The sequence below is a fragment of the Ranitomeya variabilis genome, chromosome 1, assembly GCF_051348905.1.
Source record: "Ranitomeya variabilis isolate aRanVar5 chromosome 1, aRanVar5.hap1, whole genome shotgun sequence".
Lineage (NCBI taxonomy): Eukaryota > Metazoa > Chordata > Amphibia > Anura > Dendrobatidae > Ranitomeya > Ranitomeya variabilis.
In genome coordinates, this window is record NC_135232.1 from 613,891,422 (window position 1) to 613,915,699 (window position 24,278).

General features: G+C 45.4%; 1 protein-coding gene across 2 annotated transcripts in view; it reads left to right on the top strand.

Moving 5' to 3' along the window:
• The window catches only part of TEDC1 (tubulin epsilon and delta complex 1), a 97,470-nt gene extending 73,874 nt beyond the window's left edge, over positions 1 to 23,596 (top strand). Inside the window, exons 7-8 of one of the 2 annotated variants that reach the window (XM_077293140.1) lie at positions 3,454 to 3,645; positions 22,877 to 23,587. In XM_077293140.1, the coding sequence (XP_077149255.1) occupies positions 3,454 to 3,645; positions 22,877 to 23,215 (531 nt within the window). In that variant the 3' untranslated portion in view covers positions 23,216 to 23,587. Of the gene's footprint in view, positions 1 to 3,453; positions 3,646 to 22,876 lie in introns of both variants that reach the window. The other variant, XM_077293149.1, reaches the window with a different exon arrangement.
• The last annotated feature ends 682 nt before the right edge of the window (positions 23,597 to 24,278 follow it).

Sequence of the window (24,278 nt, forward strand, 5' to 3'; positions counted from 1 at the left end):
CTAACCACACCCCTAAATCCAACACACCCCTAAAACTAATCCCAACCGTAAATGTAATCCAAACCCTAGCTTTAACCCTAACCCTAACTTTATTCCCAACCCTAACCCTAAATTTAACCCTAACTTTAGCCCCAACCTTAACCCTAGCCTCAACCCTAGCCCCAACCCTAGCCCTAACCCTAGCCCCAACCCTAGCCCTAACCCTAATGGGAAAATGAAAATATATACATTTTTTTAAATTTTATAATTTTTCCCTAACTAAGGAGGTGATGAAGGGGGGTTTGATTTACTTTTATAGCGGGTTTTTTAGCGGATTTTTATGATTGGCAGCCGTCACACACTAAAAGACGCTTTTTACTGCAAAAAATAGTTTTTGCGTCTCAACATTTTGAGAGCTATAATTTTTCCATCCTTTCGTCCACAGAGTCATGTGAGGTCTTGTTTTTTGCGGCATGATTTGACTTTTTATTGGTACAATTTTTGGGCATGTGACATTTTTTGATCGCTTTTTATTCCGATTTTTGTAAGACAGAATGACCAAAAACCAGCTATTCAAGAATTTCTTTTGGGGGGGGGGCGTTTATACCATTCCGCGTTTCGTGAAATTGATAAAGCAGTTTTATTCTTCGGGTCAGTACGATTACAGCGATACCTCATTTATATCATTTTTTATGTTTTGGCGCTTTTATACGATAAAAACTATTTTATATAAAAATCAAAGTCAACACCGGCGCTCACCCAAACAAATACAAAACTCCTTAGCTGCAAGAATCAAACTGGGTAGTGCCCACCTGCATGTATACTAAAACAGAAAAATAGGATAGAAACCGTGCTAAAGGAGAGGACGAGGAAAGAACCAGCAATACCGGAACGGTCCACAAATAAAGTGCTCAAAGCAGAACAACACCACTACTCCCCCAGAGAATAACAGCCGTAGTGGTACACCCACTTGCCCACATCAAACCCTACAATAGTGTCACCCAAAAAGACAACTGAGGCTGATCAGCTTACCTATGTAAATAAAGTGCTTGTGGCATGCTAGTTGTAGGCTACAGGTCCTGGGGTTTCCGGTCGTATCCGCAGTGTGCGATGAAGCCCTATATCATGCTCATCTGTAGATAAGGGGAATTGTCCGTGATTATGGCACAGGCTGTGCCAGATGGAGGGGCACGCTGTGGGACTAGGAGCGCTCCGGCCGGTAGCGCTTCCTGGATACCCAGAGGAATGGAAAAAAAGAGAAAGAAAGATGGCTGGTAGGCCCCGCCTACTAGTGACGTCACTAACAGTACGGATAGCCGTAGCGCTCCAAAAAAGGGGGAAAAGGAGGTCTAACCAACGCGTTTCGAAGAGGCTGGGGTGAGGGATTGCGGTAACCCTGATGAAGAAGAGCACTGTGTCAGATCAGCGATCTGACATGCAGGGCTGCAGGCTTACCAGCGCTTGCTCTGAGCAGGGGGCGGTCCATGACCGCTCCTGGCACACAGTGCCGGATGTCAGCTGCGATAGTCAGCTGACACCCAGCCGCGTTCCCCCTGAGAGCGCGGCCGATCGCCTATGACGTACTATCCCGTCGGTGGTCATACGGGCCCACCCCACCCTGACGGGATAGTACGTCATATGTCAGAAAGGGGTTAAAAAAATAGTATTTGTAAATGTTGTTGGAATAATTAAAAATTATAATTTTTTATAATAGTTAGTTAGAAGGGCTAAAAACTTAACAGAAAAAAAATTTCAAAAATAAATATGGGGTAAATGTTTTTTTATTTATTATTTTGTGCGGTATGACTATTGCTGCTAAATTTTCGATATTTTAGTGAAAAAACGCAAATTATATCTACCTAAATTTGCTACTGTCATGATGTACAACATGGCACAAAAAAAGTCTCAGAATCAGTGGCATCCAGTGAGGTGTTCTAGAGTTATAACCTCATAAAGTGACAGTGGTCAAAATGGAAAAACTTTGCCTGGTCATGAAGGTGAAAACAGGCTGAGGGTTAAAGGGGTATAACCATTTCCAAGATCCTATCACAATACATAGTAGGTGTAATAGCAGCAGTAGGAATAATAATAATAAATACCTCCAATTACTAATGTAGTATATTTTTTCTGATTAGCTGTGCCTCTTTCCTCATGTGCAGGCATTGCAGGACCTTAGATAGCTGCTAGTGGTCGTAACCATGGATATCTAACTAAATGTCACTATATCAGTGGTTGTAACCGTGGATACCTAAGGTTCTCCAATGCCTGTACATGAGGAAAGAGACATGGTGAATCAGATAAACTATACTACATTAGTAATTTGGTATTTGCTAGTATTATTATTACACCTGCTACATATGGGGATAGGATCTTGGAGATGGGAGTACCCCTTTAACAGCTTTACCTATATAGCACATGGAGCTGCACTCCGAGATGTTCAGTATAGTAGATCTCTAGGACTTCACACTTGTGGATGTTTTGTATCATATAAGAAACTTTTTGGTCACTTTATAATACTGTAGACAATTGGCATTTTTTATTTTGTGAAATTTTACTTTCCGTTATCAGTTCATCTTTTTTTTTATGTGTCTGAGCATGACACAACTACTCCTTGTTGCTTTCAAGATGGGGATGACATTTACTTAAAGTCAAATTTTAGGGAACCCCCCCCCCCCCCCTTTTTTTTTGTGAACCACAAGCAGACCTTACATACAGTGCCTTGAAAAAGTATTCATGCCCCGTGAACTATTCTTTATTTTTTTTCCTGTTACATCCACAAACGTAAATGTACTTTATTGGTTTTTTATGTGATATACCAACACAAAGTAGCAAGTGTTTGTGAAGTGTAGAGGAAATGATACATGGCTTTCTAAATAATTTAAAACTATAAAACTGAAATAAATTCCCAGGAACACGGCCAGCAGCCGCATACGTAATCTGTGGCCACTGCATAGGAGCAACTAGAACCGCCTCCTACCTGCCATCATCCACAGCTTTTTTATTTGGCCTGGCCAGGTAATCAAAAGCAGAGCTGTAGAGGGCAGCAGGGCTCTGATCCAATGGCCACAGATTACTGCCAAAGCAGTGTACCGGGTCAACTTGAACTATCTGTAGTAGACAATCCTGTGTCAAGCTGTAATGCAGCTACCTGCAGCAGGAGCCTCCCCCCTTCTGCTTTCTGCACTAGGACACACAATGTGTATGAACGGCTGAGAGGTGGGACTCAGCTGAAAGGTCGTGGCCTATGAAACAGCCGCTAATACCACTTCCTCAGCGTTCTTGCACACTAAATCACTACTTATTTAGAAACCTGTACGTCTGAGATATTTTAGTAAACCTAAAAAACACAAAAATCATAAAAATTCGAAAATGAGAAAAAACTGTCAAAATAAAATGATTAGGCACATATTTGTATTATTTTTATGTTAATGTACCACAAATGTCAGTGACATTATTATTTTTATCACTAACTAGGACACTGTCTTGGAGTCCACAAGTGAAGATGGACATGGCATCTGTACTCCAAGCACCGTGTGCACATTTGTCACAAGTAGTGCTGTACAACCATATATACCCACCGATCTAAAAGTGTTAGGCAAGCGTTTACGTGACACACAAGATCAGCTCCACAAGCGCGCCGCACTCTGGAAGTCATTACAAGAACAGGTATGAGCTCATATAGCAAATGTTTGGAATCCAGCTGATACATTTTTACTTGTGTTTCTATTGAAGGATAGTTGTTGTGGGTTTTTTTTCCAGTTTTTAGCTTGGATTTCCAGATATTAAAGGTTTTAATGATTTTTTTCAACACCTTGCTAAAGTAAAAAGCTGCTTTTAAACCATTCTCGATTCAGTTGCAGCAGGTGTCGGCTGTGTTAATACAGCCAGCACCAACTTGTAATGGCTAGTTCCAGTCTCTGTTGTTTAACCACTTAGTACTGCTGTCAGCCTCTCACATCGGCATTTGAGTGGAGCGATTATTTTACTCACCTGTTCCAGCACCCAACAGCACCTCAGTTTTTTCAAGAGGTGTGAATGGCTCACAATGGCACCTGAAGGCCGCCTTCACATATCCACACCACACTTCTTGCTGCCACTCCTCACCTGTATCACACTAGTGCACACACCCATACACAAGGTAGAACAACCAGGTTTTACTGTCATTCGAGGTTGCGGGTATGTTTGGAACAGCAAGGGTTCACATTGTATCTGTGGATTGTGATGTTCCTGGTGTGGGCTGGAGACGTCCAGTCTGCTTAAGGGAAAATAGCTTTTCCTTTTTGATATTGAGGAAGCACACAGAGAAATCCTTTTGTTTTCCTGTAGAAGTTCACTTGGCTAATGTGATTATTTCTACATTGATGATAAGGCTTACAGTTGTGCAGTGCTTTTTAGATTTTTATTCACCTACTCCATAACCGAGTAGCCGAACATTCGCTTATGAGCTGAATGTGTACCAACTCAAGTGAAGCTCAGTTTTTATGTTTTTTCTACTCCATAACCGGTAGCAATAAAAAGTACAGCTCACCACATAGTACACTTATCAAAAAAAGCGACACAAACCAAGGATTTTTTTGTTTGTTTTTTTTTTTTTGCACAAATTTGCAATTTATTTTTACTTCTCAAATAAAAAATAATGTACCAGTATGATACCATGTAATTGCACTGCTCTGGGAAATTATGTTGCCACCTTATTTTTACTTCACAATGAACACTGTAAAAAGAACCCGTGTCGGTATTGCCTTTTTTTTTCCTTTTTTATTATTATTCCTTTCACCACTTGGAATTTTTGTCCAGTTTTTCTGTTATTTTATGATAGAACTAGCTGTTTCCAGCCAGCTAACGCTTGGCACGCTCATTGCTATCTAATTAACGCTGCTGGTGATTAAACTTAAGTAAATAATGACAACAATGCTACAATTTAGTCGATATTGTTGTTGTCGATCAGCTACTGCATTGTTGTCCGGATTTTCCTGCAGCCTGGGAGATGGACCTGGTGACTCTTCTTGGCTCATTTTGTTTTCGAGAATGCGGATGCAATTAAATGTACGTTTACCTTGGCTGAAGTGGTTGAATTACATAGAAAGGAAGTGCTGCATGTGGTAATGTGGGGGAACGGAGCCTCGTGTTGTAATGTGTGGGGACGGAGCCTCGTGTGGTAATGTGTGGGGATGGAGCCTCGTATGGTAATGTGTGGGGATGGAGCCTCGTATGGTAATGTATGGGGACAGAGCCTTGTGTGGTAATGTGTGGGGACGCAGCCTCATGTGGTAATGTGTGGGGACGGAGCCTCGTGTGGCAATGTATGGGGACAGAGCCTTGTGTGGTAATGTGTGGGGACGCAGCCTCGTGTGGTAATGTGTGGGGACGGAGCCTCGTGTGGTAATGTGTGGGGACGGAGCCTCGTGTGGTAATGTGTGGGGACGGAGCCTCGTGTGGTAATGTGTGGGGATGGAGCCTCGTATGGTAATGTGTGGGGATGGAGCCTCGTATGGTAATGTGTGGGGACGGAGCCTCGTATGGTAATGTATGGGGACAGAGCCTCGTGTGGTAATGTGTGGGGACGCAGCCTCGTGTGGTAATGTGTGGGGACGCAGCCTCGTGTGGTAATGTGTGGGGACGGAGCCTCGTGTGGTAATGTGTGGGGATGGAGCCTCGTGTGGTAATGTGTGGGGACGGAGCCTCGTGTGGTGATGTGGGGGGACGGAGCGTCGTGTGGACATGTGGGGACGGAGCCTCGTGTGGTAATGTGAGGGGACGGAGCCTCGTGTGGTAATGTGAGGGGACGGAACCTCGTGTGGTGGGGGGGTGGTATTATCTGTGGTAATGTGGTGGGGGCGGGATTATGTGTGGTGATGTGGTAGGGGGGCGGGATTATGTGTAGTAATGTGGTAGGGGGGCGGGATTATGTGTGGTAATGAGGTGGGGGGTGGGATTATGTGTGGTAATGTGGTGGGGGGCAGGATTATCTGTGGTGGGGGGTGGGATTATGTGTGGTAATGTGGTGGGGGGGCGGGATTATGTGGGGGGAGGGATTTGTGGTAATGTGGGGGGCGGGATTATGTGTGGTAATGTGGTGAGGAAGCGGGATTATGTGTGATAATGTGGTGGGGGGCGGGATTATGTGTGATGATGTGGTGGGGGGTGGGGTGATGTAGGGGGCGGGATTATGTGTGGTGATGTGGTGGGGGGCGGGATTATGTGGTAATGTGGGGGGTGGGATTATGTGTGGTAATGTGAGGGGCGGTATTATGTGTGGTAATGTGGTGGGGGGCAGGATTATGTGTGGTGATCTGGTGGGGGGGCGGGATTATGTGTGGTAATGTGGGAGGGCGGGTTTCTGTGTGGTAATGTGGTGGGGGGAGGGATTATGTGTTGTAATGTGGGGGCGGGATTATGTGCGGTAATGTGGTGGGGGCGGGATTATGTGCGGTAATGTGGGGGGTGGGATTATATGTGGTGATGTGGTGGGAGGCGAGATTATGTGTGGTAATGTGGGGGGTGGGATTATGTGTGGTAATATGAGGGGCGGGATTATGTGTGGTAATGTGGGGGGCGGGATTATGTGTGGTAATGTGGTGGGGGTGGGATTATGTGTGGTAATGTGGTGGGGGGCAGGATTATCTGTGGTGGGGGTGGGATTATGTGTGGTAATGTGGTGGGGGGCGGGATTATCTGTGGTAATGTGGGGGGCGGGATTATGTGGGGGGAGGGATTTGTGGTAATGTGGGGAGCGGGATTATGTGTGGTAATGTGGTGGGGGGGCGGGATTATGTGTGATGATGTGGGGGTGGGGTGATGTAGGGGGCAGGATTATATGTGGTGGGGGCGGGATTATGTGTGGTAATGTGGGGGGTGGGATTATGTGTGGTAATGTGAGGGGCAGTATTATGTGTGGTAATGTGGGAGGGCGGGATTATGTGCAGTAATGTGGGGGGTGGGATTATGTGTGGTGATGTGGTGGGAGGCAGGATTATGTGTGGTGATGTGGTGGGGGGACATTATTGTGTGTTGATGTGGTGGGGGGCGGGATTATGTGTGGTGATGTGGTGGGGGGACGTTATTGTGTGTTGATGTGGTGGGGGGCGGGATTATGTGTGGTGATGTGGGGGGCGGGATTATATGTGTTAATGGGGTGGGGGGGCGGGATTATGTGTGGTGATGTGTTGGGGGTTCAAGATTGTGTGGTGATGTGTTGGGGCGGGTTTATGTGTGGTGATGTGGTGGGGGGCGGGATTTTGTCTGGTAATGTGGTGGGGGCGGGATTATGTGTGGTGATATGGGGGGCGGGATTATGTGTGGTGGGGGGGCATAATTATGTGTGGTAACGGGGTGGAGGGCGGGATTATGTGATGTGGTGGGGGGCATTATTATGTGTGGTAATGGGGTGGGGGGCCGGATTATGTGTGGTAATGTGGTGGGGGGCGGGATTATCTGTGGTAATATGGTGGGGCGGGATTATCCGTGGTAATGTGGTGGGGGGCGAGATTGTGTGGTAATGTGGTGGGGGGCGGGATTATCTGTGGTAATGTGGGGGCGGGATTATGTGTGGTGATGTGGGGGGCGGGATTATGTGTGGTGATGTGGGGGGCGGGATTATGTGTGGTAATGTGGTGGGGGTGGGATTATGTGTGGTAATGTGGTGGGGGGCGTGACTATGTGTGGTAATGTGGTGGGGGGCGGGATTATGTGTGGTAATGTGGTGGGGGGCGGGATTATCTGTGGTTTTGTGGTGGAGTGGCAGTATTGTGTGGTAATGGGGTGGGGGCGGGATTGTGTGTGGTGATGTGGTGCGGATTGTGTGTGGTAATGCGGTGGGGGTGGGAATATCTGTGGTAATGTGGTGGGGGGCGGTATTATGTGTGATTATGAGCTGGGGGGCGGCATTGTGTGTGGTAATGTGGTGGGGGGCAGGATTGTGTGTGGTAATGTGGTGGGGGGGTGGGATTATGTGTGGTAATGTGGTGGGGGGCGGGATTATGTGTGGTAATGTGGGGGGCGGGATTGTGTGTGGTAATGTGGTGGGGGCGGGATTGTGTGTGGTAATGTGGGGGGGTGGGATTGTATGTGGTAATGTGGTGGGGGGGCGGGATTGTGTGTGGTAATGTGGTGGGGGGCGGGATTGTGTGTGGTAATGTGGGGGGCGGGATTGTGTGTGGTAATGTGGGGGGCGGGATTGTGTGTGGTAATGTATTATGTGTGGTAATGTGGTGGGGGGGCGGGATTGTGTGTGGTAATGTGGTGGGGGGGCGGGATTGTGTGTGGTAATGTGGTGGGGGGGCGGGATTGTGTGTGGTAATGTGGTGGGGGGCGGGATTATGTGTGGTAATGTGGTGGGGGGCGGGATTGTGTGTGGTAATGTGGTGGGGGGCGGGATTGTGTGTGGTAATGTGGTGGCGGGATTGTGTGTGGTAATGTGGTGGGGGGGCGGGATTGTGTGTGGTAATGTGGTGGGGGGCGGGATTGTGTGTGGTAATGTGGGGGGGCGGGATTGTGTGTGGTAATGTGGGGGGGGACGGGATTGTGTGTGGTAATGTGGTGGGGGGGCGGGATTATGTGTGGTAATGTGGGAGGGCGGGATTATGTGTGGTGATGTGGTGGGGGCGGAGCTACTGTTCAGGGGGCGGGATTAGCGAGTAATCACGGTGCCTCATATATATAGATGGTGTCATTGAAAACTGTAACTCATCCATCGTAAAGAAAACAAACATGGAAGCTGCGCACCTCAGATGTTTAGTAGTCCCGGAAATAGTGTTGTTCCAACAGGACCACTACTCGACTGTGACGGGCTTCAGGCGCTGATTCCTTACTTCACATATTAGTGAGACTATTCCAACTTTGGTATTTTTTTATGGTTGATTGTTGGCTACCCTATGGTTCTCCCTATATAATAACGAGCTCCCCTCCACATCTTTATTTCTCCTATAGGGAATTGCCACAGTAGGTTTTGTTTGCCTTGGGTAAAATATGAGACGTTAAACCCTAGTCCTCTGTGGTATCGCTATATAGGTACTATTTTATCTTTGCACTTTACGTCCTGAAGGACATTATTTCTCTATCCCCCATGTCAGCACCGCCGAGAGAGGGAATCCGCCCTTCAGGGACAGGAAACCTACAGATAAAAGGGCGGTTCCTCTCCCTCGCATCAGTTGGTTTCCTGTCCCTGACGGGTAAACCTTCAGTTGGCGGTACCTGAATAGAAGACAGAAGATCCGGGGCCGGCCAGTCCGAATACTGGCAGTGGGGAGGCCTCTGCCACGGCTGGTGCGGTAACCGAAGCCGCCACCGCTGTGACCGAGGTTGAGGGTGAGCAGGGGCTGCCGGGTCCGGTCAGGTGCACAGGCGGATAGCGGTGCCCTGAGGAGGAAGAATACAGGTGGAGCAAGATGGCGCCGCTCCGGAAATAGAATACTCCTTCCGGGTGCCCGGACCGGCGTATGCGCAGCTGAGACGCTCCCCAGGTAACGCAGTGCAGGGAGGAGGAGGGATTGATGTCACACGCACAGGAGATTTAAAACTGCTACAGAGGAAATGCTCCTGGCTGAATGCAGTCCCTTGTAAAATGCAGGACCGCGATCAGGAGCAGCAGCAGCCTAGGCAGCAGCAGCAGCCCCGCCACAAGCAGCAGTCAAATGGGCCGAAGGATCGAGACAAGCGAAGAAGCCGGTCCACCAGCCACTCCACGCAGCGTAGCAGATCCGCGGTGATGAACAAGTCGCCGTCTTTGGATCATCCCCTACAAGATCCTATCCCTCCTCCAGAACCGGTACCTGCGACCACATCTGACTGGTGAGTGACCGTCTAGAAAGTTCGCCATTGTAATGGAGGTCCCTTCTCTTGCCCCTATTAGAGAAAGAAGCGACCAGGGAAATTGAAAAACAGAGGTTGTCCCACCTGTAACAGAGCCTTACCGGAATCCTGGAACAAGAAGATCTGAAACTCTTGCATACAACAAGTGCTCTGTGAGGAAACCCCGGATTTTGCCTCTGAACTCAGATCTGCAATCAGATCAGAGGTCCAAAGGAGGACAAAGTAAAAAAGAGGGATACTATAGTATACTCCTAATCTGATCCCTCTACCTCCGGAGGCATTGACTCAGATATATCAAACTCATCCTCGGGAGAGGAAAGGGGGGGGGTGAGGGGCATCATTATTTTCCCCTAGACGAGGTAGATACACTGGTAAAAGCTGTGACATCTACCATGGGTGTGGTGGACCCTCGTCCTGATAAAACAGTTCGGGACATAATGTTTGGAGGGTTAGGCCAAAAGAAACGTAAGGTGTTTCCACAAAATCAAAATATCTAGGCCTTAATTAAAAAAGAATGGAGGAGACCGTACAGGAAGAACTCTTTGGTGCCTTCCCTTAAAAGGAAATACCCCTTTGAAGAGGAAGCATCCATATCTTGGGACAAAGCCCCTAGGCTTGGTGTTGCTGTAGCCAAAGCCTCTAAGAAATTTGCCCTCCCCTTTGAGGACATAGGTACACTTAAGGACCCCTTGGACAAAAAAGCTGACACCTTCTTTAAGGGGGCCTGGGAATCAGCAGGGGGAAGCCTTAGGCCAGCGGTAGCGGCAACATGCACTTCCAGATCCCTAATGATATGGGTGGATCAGCTGGAGAAACAGCTGAGGGAGGGGACACCCAAAAATAAGATCTTAGATTCCATCCACATAAATGGTGCAGTGTTTTTTTTGGCAGACTCATCGGCCGACTCTGTCCCCTTAACATGTAAATCTGCAGCCCTCTCAAATGCAGTTAGGAGAGCTCTAGGGCTTAAATGCTGGCCAGGGGATTTACAAACAAAACTCAAGTTAAGCTCGATCCCATGTGAGGGCCAATTCTTGTTCGAAGAGACTTTAGATGATATCCTCCAAAAGGCAGGGGACAAGAAAAGGGGATTCCCGAACCTGGGGCCTGCGTCATTTAAACGGTCCTTTCGGAGCAGTAATTTTTTTTCGTAAACAACCTCAGAGAGAGCAAAACAGATGGGATGAGGGAAGACGACAGTATAGAGGTTTTCTCTTTGGGAGCTCTTCCCGAGACAAAAAACCCTCGAAGTGACAATCTTCACAGGGTGGGGGGAAGATGAACCTTTTTCCTTCCGGCCGGGTAAAGAATCTCGAATAGCCTTTGGATCTTAAATCTAATCAAGACAGGCTTGAGGATAGACTTTTTTTCTCTCCCCCCCCCCCCCTTCAAAACTACGTGGTGACCCCACCTAAGATCTTCAGTACAGGAACAAAAAGTCTTAGAGGGCAAAGTCATGAACCTTGTAGAAACATCAGTCCTTCAGGAGGTTCCCCCTCAAGAAATGGGGAAGGGGTTCTACTCCCACTATTTCTAGTGTCCAAACCAGACGTCACCTATCGGACAATAATAAACTTGCGGAAATTGAATGGATATGTCAGGAATCAAAAATTCAAGATGGAATCAATAAAATCCACCAGCAAAATACTGTTCCCTAACTGGTTTATAACCGTCTAGGATCTCAGCGACGCATGCTATCTCGTCCCTAACCACAAAGAATCCCGGAAATTCCTCAGACTAGCAGTTTCTATAAAAGGGGAAATAAGAGAAATGAAGTACAAAGCCCTTCCTTTCAGAATATCTATAGCCCCCCACGTATTCGCAAAATTAGTAGCGGAAATGATGGCTCATTTGAGGGAGCAAGATATTTTAATAATCCCGTACTTGGACGATTTTCTGATAGTAAGAGACTCGACCCAAAGCTGCAGAGGGACAGAGTAATGAGCACCCTAGTGGACCTAGACTGGCTCCTAAACATAAAGAAGTCAAGGTTAGAGCTCAGCAGAATCCAAGAATTCCTAGGGCTAACGTTGGACTCTCAAAAACAAGTGTGTCGCCTTCCAATTCACAAAAAAGAAAAAATCATGCGCATAGTGGCAAAGGCTTTACGGAACCCCTCGATGACACTGAGGAAGGCGATGTCACTACTAGGCTCGCTTTCCACCTGTTTATCGGCAGTCTAGTGGGCGCAATTGCACATTAGGGATCTCCAGTGGGATATATTAAGGAACCAGTCAGTATTAAGGGGTCACTTAGAGGGTCACATAACTCGAAATTCTTCTACTATTCATTCCCTAGTTTGGTGGAATGATACCAACAACCTATCCAGGGGGATTCCCTGGGTGACAAGATTGTCCCACAAAATTACCACTGATGCAAGTCCCACGGGATGGGGAGCTCACATGGACAACCAGGTTACTCAGGGGAATGGGGGAGTCAGGAACTAGAGGCTCCCTCAAACCAAAAAGAACTCTGGGCTGTGAGTCACGCTCTTTCAAATTTTCTACGGGGTCATCATGTCCACATATTCTCGGTCAATTAAGTAATGGTGGTTTATATAAACCATCAAGGGGGAACCAGGTCCCGAGCTCTAATGGACACTTCCTCCAGGATCCTCAGCTTCGCAGAGAAAAATCTTCTATCCCTTTCTGCACTACACATTCGGGGGGCAGAAAATCAAAAGGCAGACTTTCTGAGCCGCACTCAACTAAGGCAGGGCGAGTGGGTTTTAAATCAGTCCATTTTCAAACAGATTGCGAAGATGTGGGGAACCCCGGAAATAGATTTATTTGCCAATTTCAACAAGAAAAAAGTAGAGGCATTTTGCTCTCTGGACCCCAGGGGGAATCCTCGGGCCCTGGATGTCTTTATGCTTCCATGGACTCAGAGCCTGACATATGCCTTTCCCCGATCATCCTTATTCCAGCAGTCACATGGAAAGTCAGGGAAGACAAAACAAGAATGATACTAATAGCCCCTTTCTGGCCAAGAAGAATTTGATTCATTTGGCTGAGGATGCTGTATATCACCGACCTTTGGATCCTACCGGATCTTCCTGACCTTCTATCTCAAGGACCGGTGTTACATCCTCAAGCAGCGAACCTTCATTTAACAGTATGGAATTTGAAGGGGCATTGCTGAGAGAAAGGGGGTTTTCAGAGAACCTAGTTTCTACACTATTAAAAAGTAGGAAAAAAGTTCCTACAAAGGCTTACGGTAAAACCTGGAAAAAATTCCTGTCCACCTCTAGAGTAAGAGTTCAGGATGGGGTCCGAATTACGGAAATCCTTGAATTCTTACAGAAGAGTCTAGAACAAGGCCTGGCCTCAGTACTTTAAAGGTACAGGTGGCGGCTTTAGGGGCACTATATAATCAGGATGTTGCAGGTAACCCATGGGTAGCACGGTTCATTAAAGCTGCAGCAAGATCTAGACCATTAGTCAAAAGCTACCATCTTGGGATCTAAATCTGGTCCTATCCGCTCTAACAGGTCCCCAATTCGAGCCTATAGATTCATCCCCTCTCAAGGTCTTATCCTTAAAAAAACGTTCTCCTGGTAGCTCTAACTTCGGCCCGCAGAGTAAGCGATATTCAGGCCCTATCTGCGGGACCTCCTTTTACAAAAATTTTAGATGATAGTTATCCTAAAGCCTGACCCGGCCTACTTACCAAAGGTAGCATCCCAATTCCATAGGTCCCAAGAGGTAGTCCTTCCTTCCTTGCTTTTGCTCAAACCCTAGGAATAGAAAAAATTTCACACCCTAGATGCTAAAAGATGTCTGGTTCAGTACCTGGAGTCCACCCAGAGGTATAGGAAGGAAGAATCTCTCTTTGTTTGTTTCCATGGGCCGAGAAAGGGACTCAAAGCGTCCAAGAGTACCCTGGCAAGATGGATGAGATGTGATAGCCTTGGCCTATTCATCGAGCGGGAACGTCGTTCCAGAGTGGTTAAAAGCTCATTCCACAAGGGCCATGGCGACCTCATGGGCAGAGAGGTCCGAGGTATCGATAGAACAAATCTGTAAGGCGGCCACCTGGTCATCAGCTTCAGCCTTTTTTAAACACTATCGACTAGACCTAACCCGCGTCTGACTTAACCTTCGGAAGAATGGTTCTTCAGGTTGTGGTCCCTCCCTAAGCTACCAATCTCTTTAATTCTCTCCGTGGTGCTGTCATGGGGGATAGAGAAAAATGTAGTTACTTTCTCGGAGCCCATGACCGCACCCGCTTATTCCCACCCATCGCGTGTGTGGTGAGCACATTTTACTGTTCGTAGCGTGTTTTTGTATAGACACGGTGTTTCTTTTCTGATAAGCAATATTATAATGTATATATATATTTCTGTTATCACTAACCTGGAGGTCCTCCGGTGCTCTGTAAACCAACTGATGCGAAGGAGAGGTACCACCTTTTTAGCTGTAGGTTTCCTGTCCCTGAAGGGCGGATCCCCTCTCTCCATGGTGCTGTTATGGGCCCTGAGAAACACCGTTATCGGTAAGTAACTACGTTTTTTAATTCTATATATCTATATGTTATTTTAAGTGATTATGGTATATTAAAAGTTATATTTTAACTACATACCACTTTCGGCTATATCGAAAGAACAATAACAAATGTATGGTAGGAAAAATAATTGTCCAGTATGTATCGTGGTGTTACTGTGATAATGGATGAAAATTGAATTTACTGTTGGAATTTTATAATGATGATAATGGCAATTCTGGTATAGAATGTTATTTTTTTTTCTACAACTTAGAATGCTATAAGTAAAATTTCTTCCCGGATAGATTGGATCTCTGTTCATTCTGAGTCTTTTTCTACATCTTCTCCAACATGCACAGGATTTATCCAACTAAAACCTGGCTTGGGTTGCAGGATGACAATACCTTCCGAGATTTACCTTCTTAATATATTCAATATGATAAATTCATTGTGACATTTTTGGCTGGCGTCCTAAAGGCCTTTTGTGACTGTTATTGTGAAATCTTTCTAATCTTCTAATCACATCATCACGATCAATAAACCATAAAACTGAAGGTACTATTGTGAATTTTAAGGTAGCACTTGAAGTACATTTTCAAGTTTAGAAAACCCATTCACATTTTCTCGTTAAGAATGTTTGACACAATAGATGGGGTCTCTGGTAAAGGTCCCTCATCTATCTGCCAAAGTTCAGAGCTGCCGCAAGACGTGTTCATCACATGCTGTCGCCATTCAGGCTCACAATCTGAATTCCTTATTAGTATGAGTGTGGGCAGAGCTCACAAATTCCAGACAGATGTTGTCCTTGGTCAAATTTTGGGTCCAGGTCTCCAGCACTGTATTTATAGAGGTTGTACCAGGTTTAGAAGTTCTCCCCTATCCATATGATGGTGGATAACTTTTGAATTGCTGGGATCCACATCACTGCTAAGAACGGGGCTCTTAAGAGAGAGCAGTGCACAGAGGTTGCACATGTCCACCTTTGCTAAATTTATTCTCCATGGGACTTGTAAAAACGGCTGAGTGCTGTGCTAAACTGGGCTTTGGTACTCTTTTTAAGAGTGAATGGAGCAGGCCTCAGTTATATTCCAACTTAGCTCTCCAGAGCCCCTTTTGAAGATTGGCAGTTGTCCCAACAGTTAGATCCCCAGCTATCAGGACGTTATTGCCCTATCTCAAGGATGTGGGATAACTTCTAAACTTGATACAATCCCTTTAAAGAGAACCTGTTACCAGGTTTGTCCCATATGAAGTGAATGGTTCCAGAAAAAATTAAGAGATCCATGAATTAAAAAAAGACATTTATTAAGACATATTAAAAAGCACACAAAAATAACAATAATAATAAAAAGAAAATATACTGCTAATTGACTCTTGGGCTAACTGGACCTCATGAATACTCGAGAGACCTACAGGAAAATATAAATACACCAATATTTTGATTCTAAGAGCCAAGTGGCTATGGTATAAAGTTATTTGTTACTGTAATAGTATTTTGAGCTGAAGTACACATTTTCTTGATATATTAGGCAAAAATATATATATTTTTTTCATCTTTTACATTTTCAAAATTCCAAAAAAAATTGGACCAATGCAAAAGTCTGCATGGTTAGTACCTAGTGCACCCCCTTTTGAAAGTATCACAGCTTGTAAACACTTTGTAGCCTTTACAATTTACAAAGGCTTTCAACTTCTTCAGCTTGCGCCTTTTGAGGTAGTCTATTTTGGATTTTGTTGTGTGTTTAGGATCATTACCCATTTGTAGAAGCCACCCTCTTTTGAACTTCAGCGTTTTTACAGAGGGTGTTATATTTGCATCAAGAATTTGTTGAAATTTCATTGAATCCATTCTTCCTTCCTTCTACACGTGAAATGTTCATCGTGCCATTTTCTGCAACACAACCTTAAAGCATGATTACTAGTGATGAGCGTATATACTCGTTACTCGAGATTTCCCATGCAAGCTCGGGTGACCTCCGAGTATTTTTTAGTGCTCGGAGATTGTTTTCCTCAACTCAGTTGAATGATTTACATCTGTTAGCCAGCTTGATTACATGTCGGGATTCCCTAGCAACCAGGCAACCCCCACCTGTACTTATGCTGGCTAACAGATGTAAATCATTCAGCTGCGGCGAAGAAAACGAAATCTCCGAGCACTAAAAAATACTCGGAGGACACCCGAGCGTGCTCGAGAAATCTCGAGTAACGAGTATATTCGCTCATCACTAATGATTTATTCACCCCCATGGTTGGCAAGATTTTCTTTTCCTGAAATTCTGTGCCCTTTTTTTCTCCACTATTACCTTTGATAATTGTGGCCAAATTGTTCTATTTTAACCTCATCAGTCCACAGGACTTGTCTCCAAAATATATCAGGTTGTTTAAATGTTATTTAGCATACTTCTGACGCCGAGTTTTATGATGAGGACGCAGTAGAGGTTTTCTTCTGATGACTGTTCCATCTACTATATAATTGTCTAAGGGTCACTTCCGTCTTTCTGTCTGTCTGTCACGGATATTCATTGGTTGCGGCCTCTGTGTGTCAAGGAAATCCAAGTCGCTGATTGGTCGCGGCAAAACGGCCACGACCAATCAGCGACGGGCACAGTCCGGCGGCAAAATGGCCGCTCCTTCCTCCCCGCAGTCAGTGCCCGGCACCCGCTCCATACTCCCCTCCAGTCACCGCTCACACAGGGTTAATGGCAGCGGTAACGGACAGCGTGATGCCGCGGGTAACGCACTCCGTTACCGCTGCTATTAACCCTGTGTGACCAACTTTTTACTATTGATGCTGCCTATGCGGCATCAATAGTTAAAAGATCTAATGTTAAAAATAATTTAAAAAAATAAAAAATCGTTATATACTCACCGTCCGTCGCCCCCCCCTATATACTCACCGTCCGTCGCCCCCCCCCCGCATCCAGAACCGGCCTTTTCCGCTCCTCGCGACGCTCCGGTGACCGCTCCATGCATTGCGGTCTCGCGAGATGATGACGTAGCGGTCTCTCGAGACCGCTACGTCATCATCTCGCGAGACCACAATGCACTCTTGGGACCGGAGCGCCCGAGGAGCGTCGGTAACCGCTTCGCCTGAATCCGGGGCCAACGGAAGGTGAATATATAACTATTTTTTATTTTAATTCTTTTTTTTTTTTTAACAAGGATATGATGCCCACATTGCTATATACTGCGTGGGCTGTGCAATATACTATGTGGGCTGTGCAATATACTATGTGGGCTGTGCAATATACTATGTGGGCTGTGCAATATACTATGTGGGCTGTGCAATATACTACATGGGCTGTGCAATATACTACGTGGGCTGTGCAATATACTACGTGGGCTGTGCAATATACTACGTGGGCTGTGCAATATACTACGTGGGCTGTGCAATATAATACGTGGGCTGTGCAATATACTACGTGGGCTGTGCAATATAATACGTGGGCTGTGCAATATACTATGTGGGCTGTACAATATACTACGTGGGCTGTGCTATATACTACGTGGGCTGTGCTATATACTACATGGCTGCAATATACTACGTGGGCTGTGCTGTATACTGCGTGGGCTGTGCTGTATACTGCGTGGGCTGTGCAATATACAACGTGGGCTGTGCAATGTACTGCGTGGGCTGTGCAATATACTTCGTGGGCTGTGCAATATACTACGTGGGCTGTGCAATATACTACGTGGGCTGTGCAATATACTACGTGGGCTGTGCAATATACTACGTGGGCTGTGCTATATAGTACGTGGGCTGTGTTATACACTACGTGGGCTGTGTTATACACTACGTGGCCTGTGTTATACACTATGTGGCCTGTGTTATACACTACGTGGCCTGTGTTATATACTGCGTGCGTGGGCTGTTATATACTACGTGAGCTGTGTTATATGCTATGTGGGCTGTTATACACTCCGTGGGCTGTGCTATATACTACGTGGGCTGTGCTATATACTACTGGGCTGTGCTATATACTACGTGGCTGTGCAATATACTACGTGGCTGTGCTATTTACTGCGTGGGCTGTTAAATACTACATGGCCGGCCGTGAACAATCAGCGACAGGCGCAGTCCGGCCACGAATTGTCGCGGGATTTGAACCACGCTTCGCTAATTGGTCGCGGCTGGCCGAATCCTGTGTATTCAATGTATTATTCTAAAATCTTCATAAATAAACTACATATATATTCTAGAATACCCGATGCGTTGGAATCGGGCTACCATCTAGTAAAGGCCATATTTGTGCAGGTGTCTCTGAACAGTAGAACAATGTACAACATCTCCAGAGTCTGCTAAATCTTTCTGAAGGGGCTGTCCCCTGGGATCTTGCACTTGCACTTTATCATGAGTAAGTTTCATTAACGGTGATTTATTTGTGTACATGTATTTGCTGGCATACTGTTATTGACAACATTATGGGACTCATGATTTGGAGATTCATTCTGTATGCACATGCAGTTTATTGATATACATTTATGCAGCTCACATGAGTAGTGAATCAGGCATACTGAACTATTTATCCCTTCTTATGATTGGCCCTAAACAATGATCTGTACACTATATCTGTACTCCCCCTTTTTTTGCCCATGTGTTTCCCTTCCAGGGTGATAGTTTCTTTTTTATGTGCACCTCGTTTTTCTTCCTATTCTTCTCTGCTGACTGCGTATGGAAGACTTAGGCTATAGAAAAAAAAATGTATGTGCTCAGTCAGCTAAAGAGGGGAATTTTTTTTTTCTCCTGTCACAACCCTTCTCCAGCAACTAACTGGTACATGCACTTACAATACAGCTCCTCTGTCAGTTGAGACAGGGCTGAAGCGGAGTTTCTTTTGATTGCAGCCTGTTCTGACACATGACTAGGACGGGCTGTTATTTGAATTATGTGACTGCAATTTTATTACATTTTTGGAGAACCCCTTTAAGGCAACTTCCAGTTATACAGTCATATTGGATATTTTCAACTTCATCTAAGTGAAAGGAGTGGGCAGAGCTGGTAACGTCTTTCGTCCATTCACTGTACCCTTTCAAGTGGTTTTCCAGGACTACAATATTTATGACACCCCCTCCAATCAGCGGTTAGCAGAAGTGTATAGTATACAAAGGCAAAACACTACAGCTCAGTGCCATTTACATGAATGGAAGCGAAACTGCAGTACCCAAGACCGACATTGTTTGGTGCTCTGGTGAGTTTGCCAGATGTTGAACTTCACTGATCTGATATTGATGAATTATCTTAAAGATACGTAATCACTATTTTCTTCCTGGACTATGCTTTTAATGTTTAATGGAGCCTAGGATGGCACACAATCACTGTCCATTCTGGAACGGGAAAGATATACCGTATTTTTTGGCATATAAGACGCACTTTTTCCCCCCAAAAAAAGGGGGGAAAATGGGGGGTGCGTCTTATATTCGCAATGCAGGCTTACCGTGGACCGTGGCGGCAGAGGTGCGGCGGCAGAGGTGTGGAGATGAGGAGGCGCAGTGAGCGGGGTCCCTTTCCCCGGTGAGGTGATGCAGCAGCCCCGGTAATGCCGCAGGGCCGGGTGAATCCTGTTGTTATCGGTGCGCGCGGCCATCTTCCTGAGGCCGCGCGTTCGCAGATGGAGCTCTGCTGCCCGGGGCTTCAGGAAAATGGCCGCGGGATGCCGCGCGTGCGCAGATGGGGATCGCGGCGGCCATTTTCCTGAAGCCCCGGGCAGCAGAGCTCCATCTGCGAACGCGCGGCCTCAGGAAGATGGCCGCGTGCACCGATAACAACAGGATTCACCCGGCCCTGCTGCATTACCGGGGCTGCTGCATCACCTCACCGGGGAAAGGGACCCCACTCACTGCGCCTCCTCATCTCCACACCTCTGCCACCACGGTAACAACAGGATTCACCCGGCTCTGCTGCATTACCGGAGCTGCTGCATCACCTCACCAGGGAAAGGGACCCCGCTCACTGCGCCTCCTCGTCTCCACACCTCTGCCACCGCGGTAACAACAGGATTCACCCGGCTCTGCTGCATTACCGGGGCTGCTGCATCACCTCACCGGGGAAAGGGACCCCTCTAACGCCATACCTCTCACTGTGCCTCCTCATCTCAACACCTCTGCCGGTAACCACTGCTGCCACCCTCCCATGGACACCAGGCCGTGGCGTCGCCCACCTAAGCAGGAAGGGACCCTGCTCAGGTGCACGCAGTACCGCCTCACCCCACCTCTGCCGACACCATGCCTCCTGTGACCCTGCTCTGCCACCACCAGCCCACAGGTAAGATACTGTAAATTCGGACAATAAGACGGACCCCCATCTTATAAAAAATCTTTTTTTCTGCAATTTTCACCCCAAATTTGAGGTGCGTCTTATGGTCCGGTGCGTCTTATAGTCCGCGAAATACGGTATTTCTTGGTACCGTGTTAGCCAGTAGATTGAAAGATGTTTAGAATTGAGAGTCCTCAGTGGTTGATACCTTTTAATGGCTAACTGAAAAGATGGTAACAAATTGCAAGCTTTCGAGACTACACAGGTCTCTTCATCAGGCATAGACTAATACAAATTCTGAAGAATCACATATTTATGCACAACATAGCACAGAAAAAACAAAAAAAAACAAACTATGGATAAGACAGGTGGCATGAAGCAGAATTACCATGAGTGATAAACAGTTATGTCCATAAATGTTGGGCCAGTTCTTAGATAAGGAATGTTTTATTGTCCTCTGATTGGGGTCTCTGTTGTGATGACCCCTCATTCTGGAACGGACACTTGTTTTAAGATTTTTTAACTTTTTATGTGTTACATTTTGTATATGTTTATTTTTAACTTTACCATCTCTGTGATAAATATGACTGCGCTAAAATCAGATTGGCACCTGCAACGTTCTAAAACCGTGCCTGCTAAAAATAACATCTATAAATCATTGGCGAAATTAATCTAATTTATATTAAAATTAACAAATTAATGTTCATGATCCACAAATAGATATTTCCGATACTGAGCATGAACTTGCATAATGAAAAGGTAGAATGAATTGAGAAAAAGACACAAAAAATGTAAAATTCACCTATCAGAATGTTTTGGAAACCTGCGCATCCAAAGAAAAAGCACAGAAACACATGGAGAACATGCAAACTACATGCATATGTTGTCTTTGGCCCGTGTTAGTCTTAGCCTTGGGCTTCTATTGTATCCAATACCCAGACATGTAGCAGAGCACATTTAGATATTTTGCAGTACCTGGTCACTAGTGTTCAATTGTGCAGATCCAAATGCTGAGACTCACACGAATCCCTAAAAGGAAGGGAACTTTTTATTGATCTCTTACACCATTCGTTCATTAAAGACCGGGTTCAGATCCTAGAATGGTGGCAGGTATAGGAGATGCATGAACAATTTATATGCTTCTTCTGCCATATCCACTACTATTATAAAACACATTTACACTGGATATTATTTTAAATAAATGTGATATACGCAATACCCAATCACAAAAATGTGGATGTCTGCTGTCTATTTGAGATTTCTATTTCTTAACCATTGTAGAAATTTGAAGAGTTATGTTTTATGTGTCTGCACTACTCACCACTTTTCTTGTGCCAGCCACCTAACTCACAAGCATCTTGACATGTTTCGCTGCTGGTCTGGCTTCATCAGTAGTATATTAACTTCACACTGTTATCCTTGTACCCCCTGATGAAGCCAGATCAGCTGAGATTCTTGAGCACTTCTACCCTTTGATTTGAGTGATCATTGTGCTCCTCGGGACCTTGAATCCACTGATTAACAGTAGCTACCTACGCTTTAAATTGACTCTGTCAGCACACAATGACCGTTTAATCCTTAGGCGTGGCTAAACACTTAAGTACACCTTCCCCACCTACTTGTTTTCTATCTCTGTCCACCTTTCTTGGCTCTAAGAAGCTAGAGCTTTTAATCTAAGAAGGTTAAGTTGGTGAACATTTTTTCATGACTTTGCCCTAAGCTTGCATGCTTGAGAATGAAAGTCAACATCCTGATCTCTCTACTTTGGAATTTCCCATTCGGGAAGAGGCAGCAGGACCCCATAGAATAAAATTGCTGGCCAACCTTGCCAAAATAGTGGACTTTATCTTGCTTATGGGCAGCTTTTCTGTCACGAAAACAAGGGATCAACCTTTGAGGAAAAGCAGTAGGCATTGGACCTGCCATCCCCCTATTAGCAGGTCACCTCTTAATTAACTAAACATTAGATGTAGATGAGAACATCTAAAAACAATGACTAGAAAAGAGCAGAGGCCATATTAAAGATGCCGTATTTCAATGCAGTCTATATAAAAAGACTTGACATTTCCTGATTTTTTTTCAGTGGGAAATGAACGGAAATGTTTATCGGTACCAGCGCACCTCCAGCCCGAAGTGTAGAGGATTTACATTCAGAAAGTGTAAATGACATTTTGTTTATCTAGCGGATGATCTCTGTTACTAATCATTTCCATTCCATTCGAGTACTTACAATGCTGCCGGCTTAGGCAGGTTTACAATGTTTTCATGGCATAAAGCCCATAGTTTTCATGTTTTATTTTATAATTACTTTTAATTTGCTCTTCTGTATTGTCTCCATGCTGCACTTGACAGATTAAAGAAAACGAAACAGAATTTGATGAAAAGGAACTGGTGAAAGTAAAGCAAGAGGTAAAAATGAAAATGGAAAATATTAAACCTCGGGGTGCCGAAGCCAAAGATATCCACGGCTCGTATCAACTCCTTCTTAAGGCAGCCAAGCTTAAGACATCTACAAATAAGGATTGTTCTACAAATGACGTCCATGTTACGGAGGTGACGAAACGTTTACAAGCCGAAATCTGTAAAATGGAAGCAGAGTATCACAGACTACAAGATCAGTGCAGGAAATGGCTGGATGACCTTACCGAAGAATTTGAGGGTATCATTTGTATTCCTCCAGGGAAAGGTTAATATAATAATATAATAAATTATGTCATATATTGCAAAGTTTGTGATTTCCTACCATGATTTTTTAAATATATATTTTTTTTGTTTTTGGGGAGTGATTTGAGCAGTCCATGAATTCCATTCACTATCGTCCCATCTGAATAGCTGCGTTGTAATCCCATCTGGAGTGAATATAAATAAACTAGCTATTGAACGCGTTCTATGTGAGCCTGGCGAGCAGTTTTATTGATACATTTCCGGCACCAAATTTTTTTAAAGACGTCTGTGCCTTCGCATGTACAGTGTCTTCAATAAAATGGCGCCAGATAGCACGGTATGCGCACACGCTGACTCCAGCACCATTTTAGTGAAGTATTGTACTGCAAAATTAAAGGTAACCTGTCACCAGAAATAATGCTGTTAACCTGCAGATATGAGGTTAATCTGTAGGTTAACAGGGTTATTATGCTGCCTGCATGCAACTGAATGCAGCGGGGAGAAATTGAAATGTATTTTCCCCACTACCATATGGCTTCAGTCATATGGTCAGGGGTAAACAGAGTGGCGGCTGTTACCACAACCCCAACCCTGACTGACAATCCCCGTCAGTCAGGGTCGGGGCGCAGTAACAGCCGCAGTTCTATATTCTCAGACCAATGACTAAACCCAAGGCACCCCCGACCTTAGGACTGAAGCCGAATGCTGGTGAGGAGAATAAAGTTAATTTTCTCCCCGCTGCATTCAGTTGCGTGTAGGTGCCATGAAGCAAAATAAGGCTGTTAACATGGAGATTAACCCTGTATCTGCAGATTAATAGCGTTATTTCTGGTGACAGGTTCCCTTTAAGCACAAAAATGTACCAATAAAATGCTTCCCCCCTTTCCCATCCCCTGGGTGTAGAACAGGCTCAATAGCTAGTCCCGGTGTATGCTTCCCCAGCCTGGTATATTCGCCACTCATCCTGGTATTCCATCCAATTATTTGCTCCCCCATCTTGCCTGCGCTGCTGTTTTTTAATACATACTAACAAGAAAAAAAACAGAACAATAAACAGCACAATGTCTGCATTAAACATTTAAATAAAATG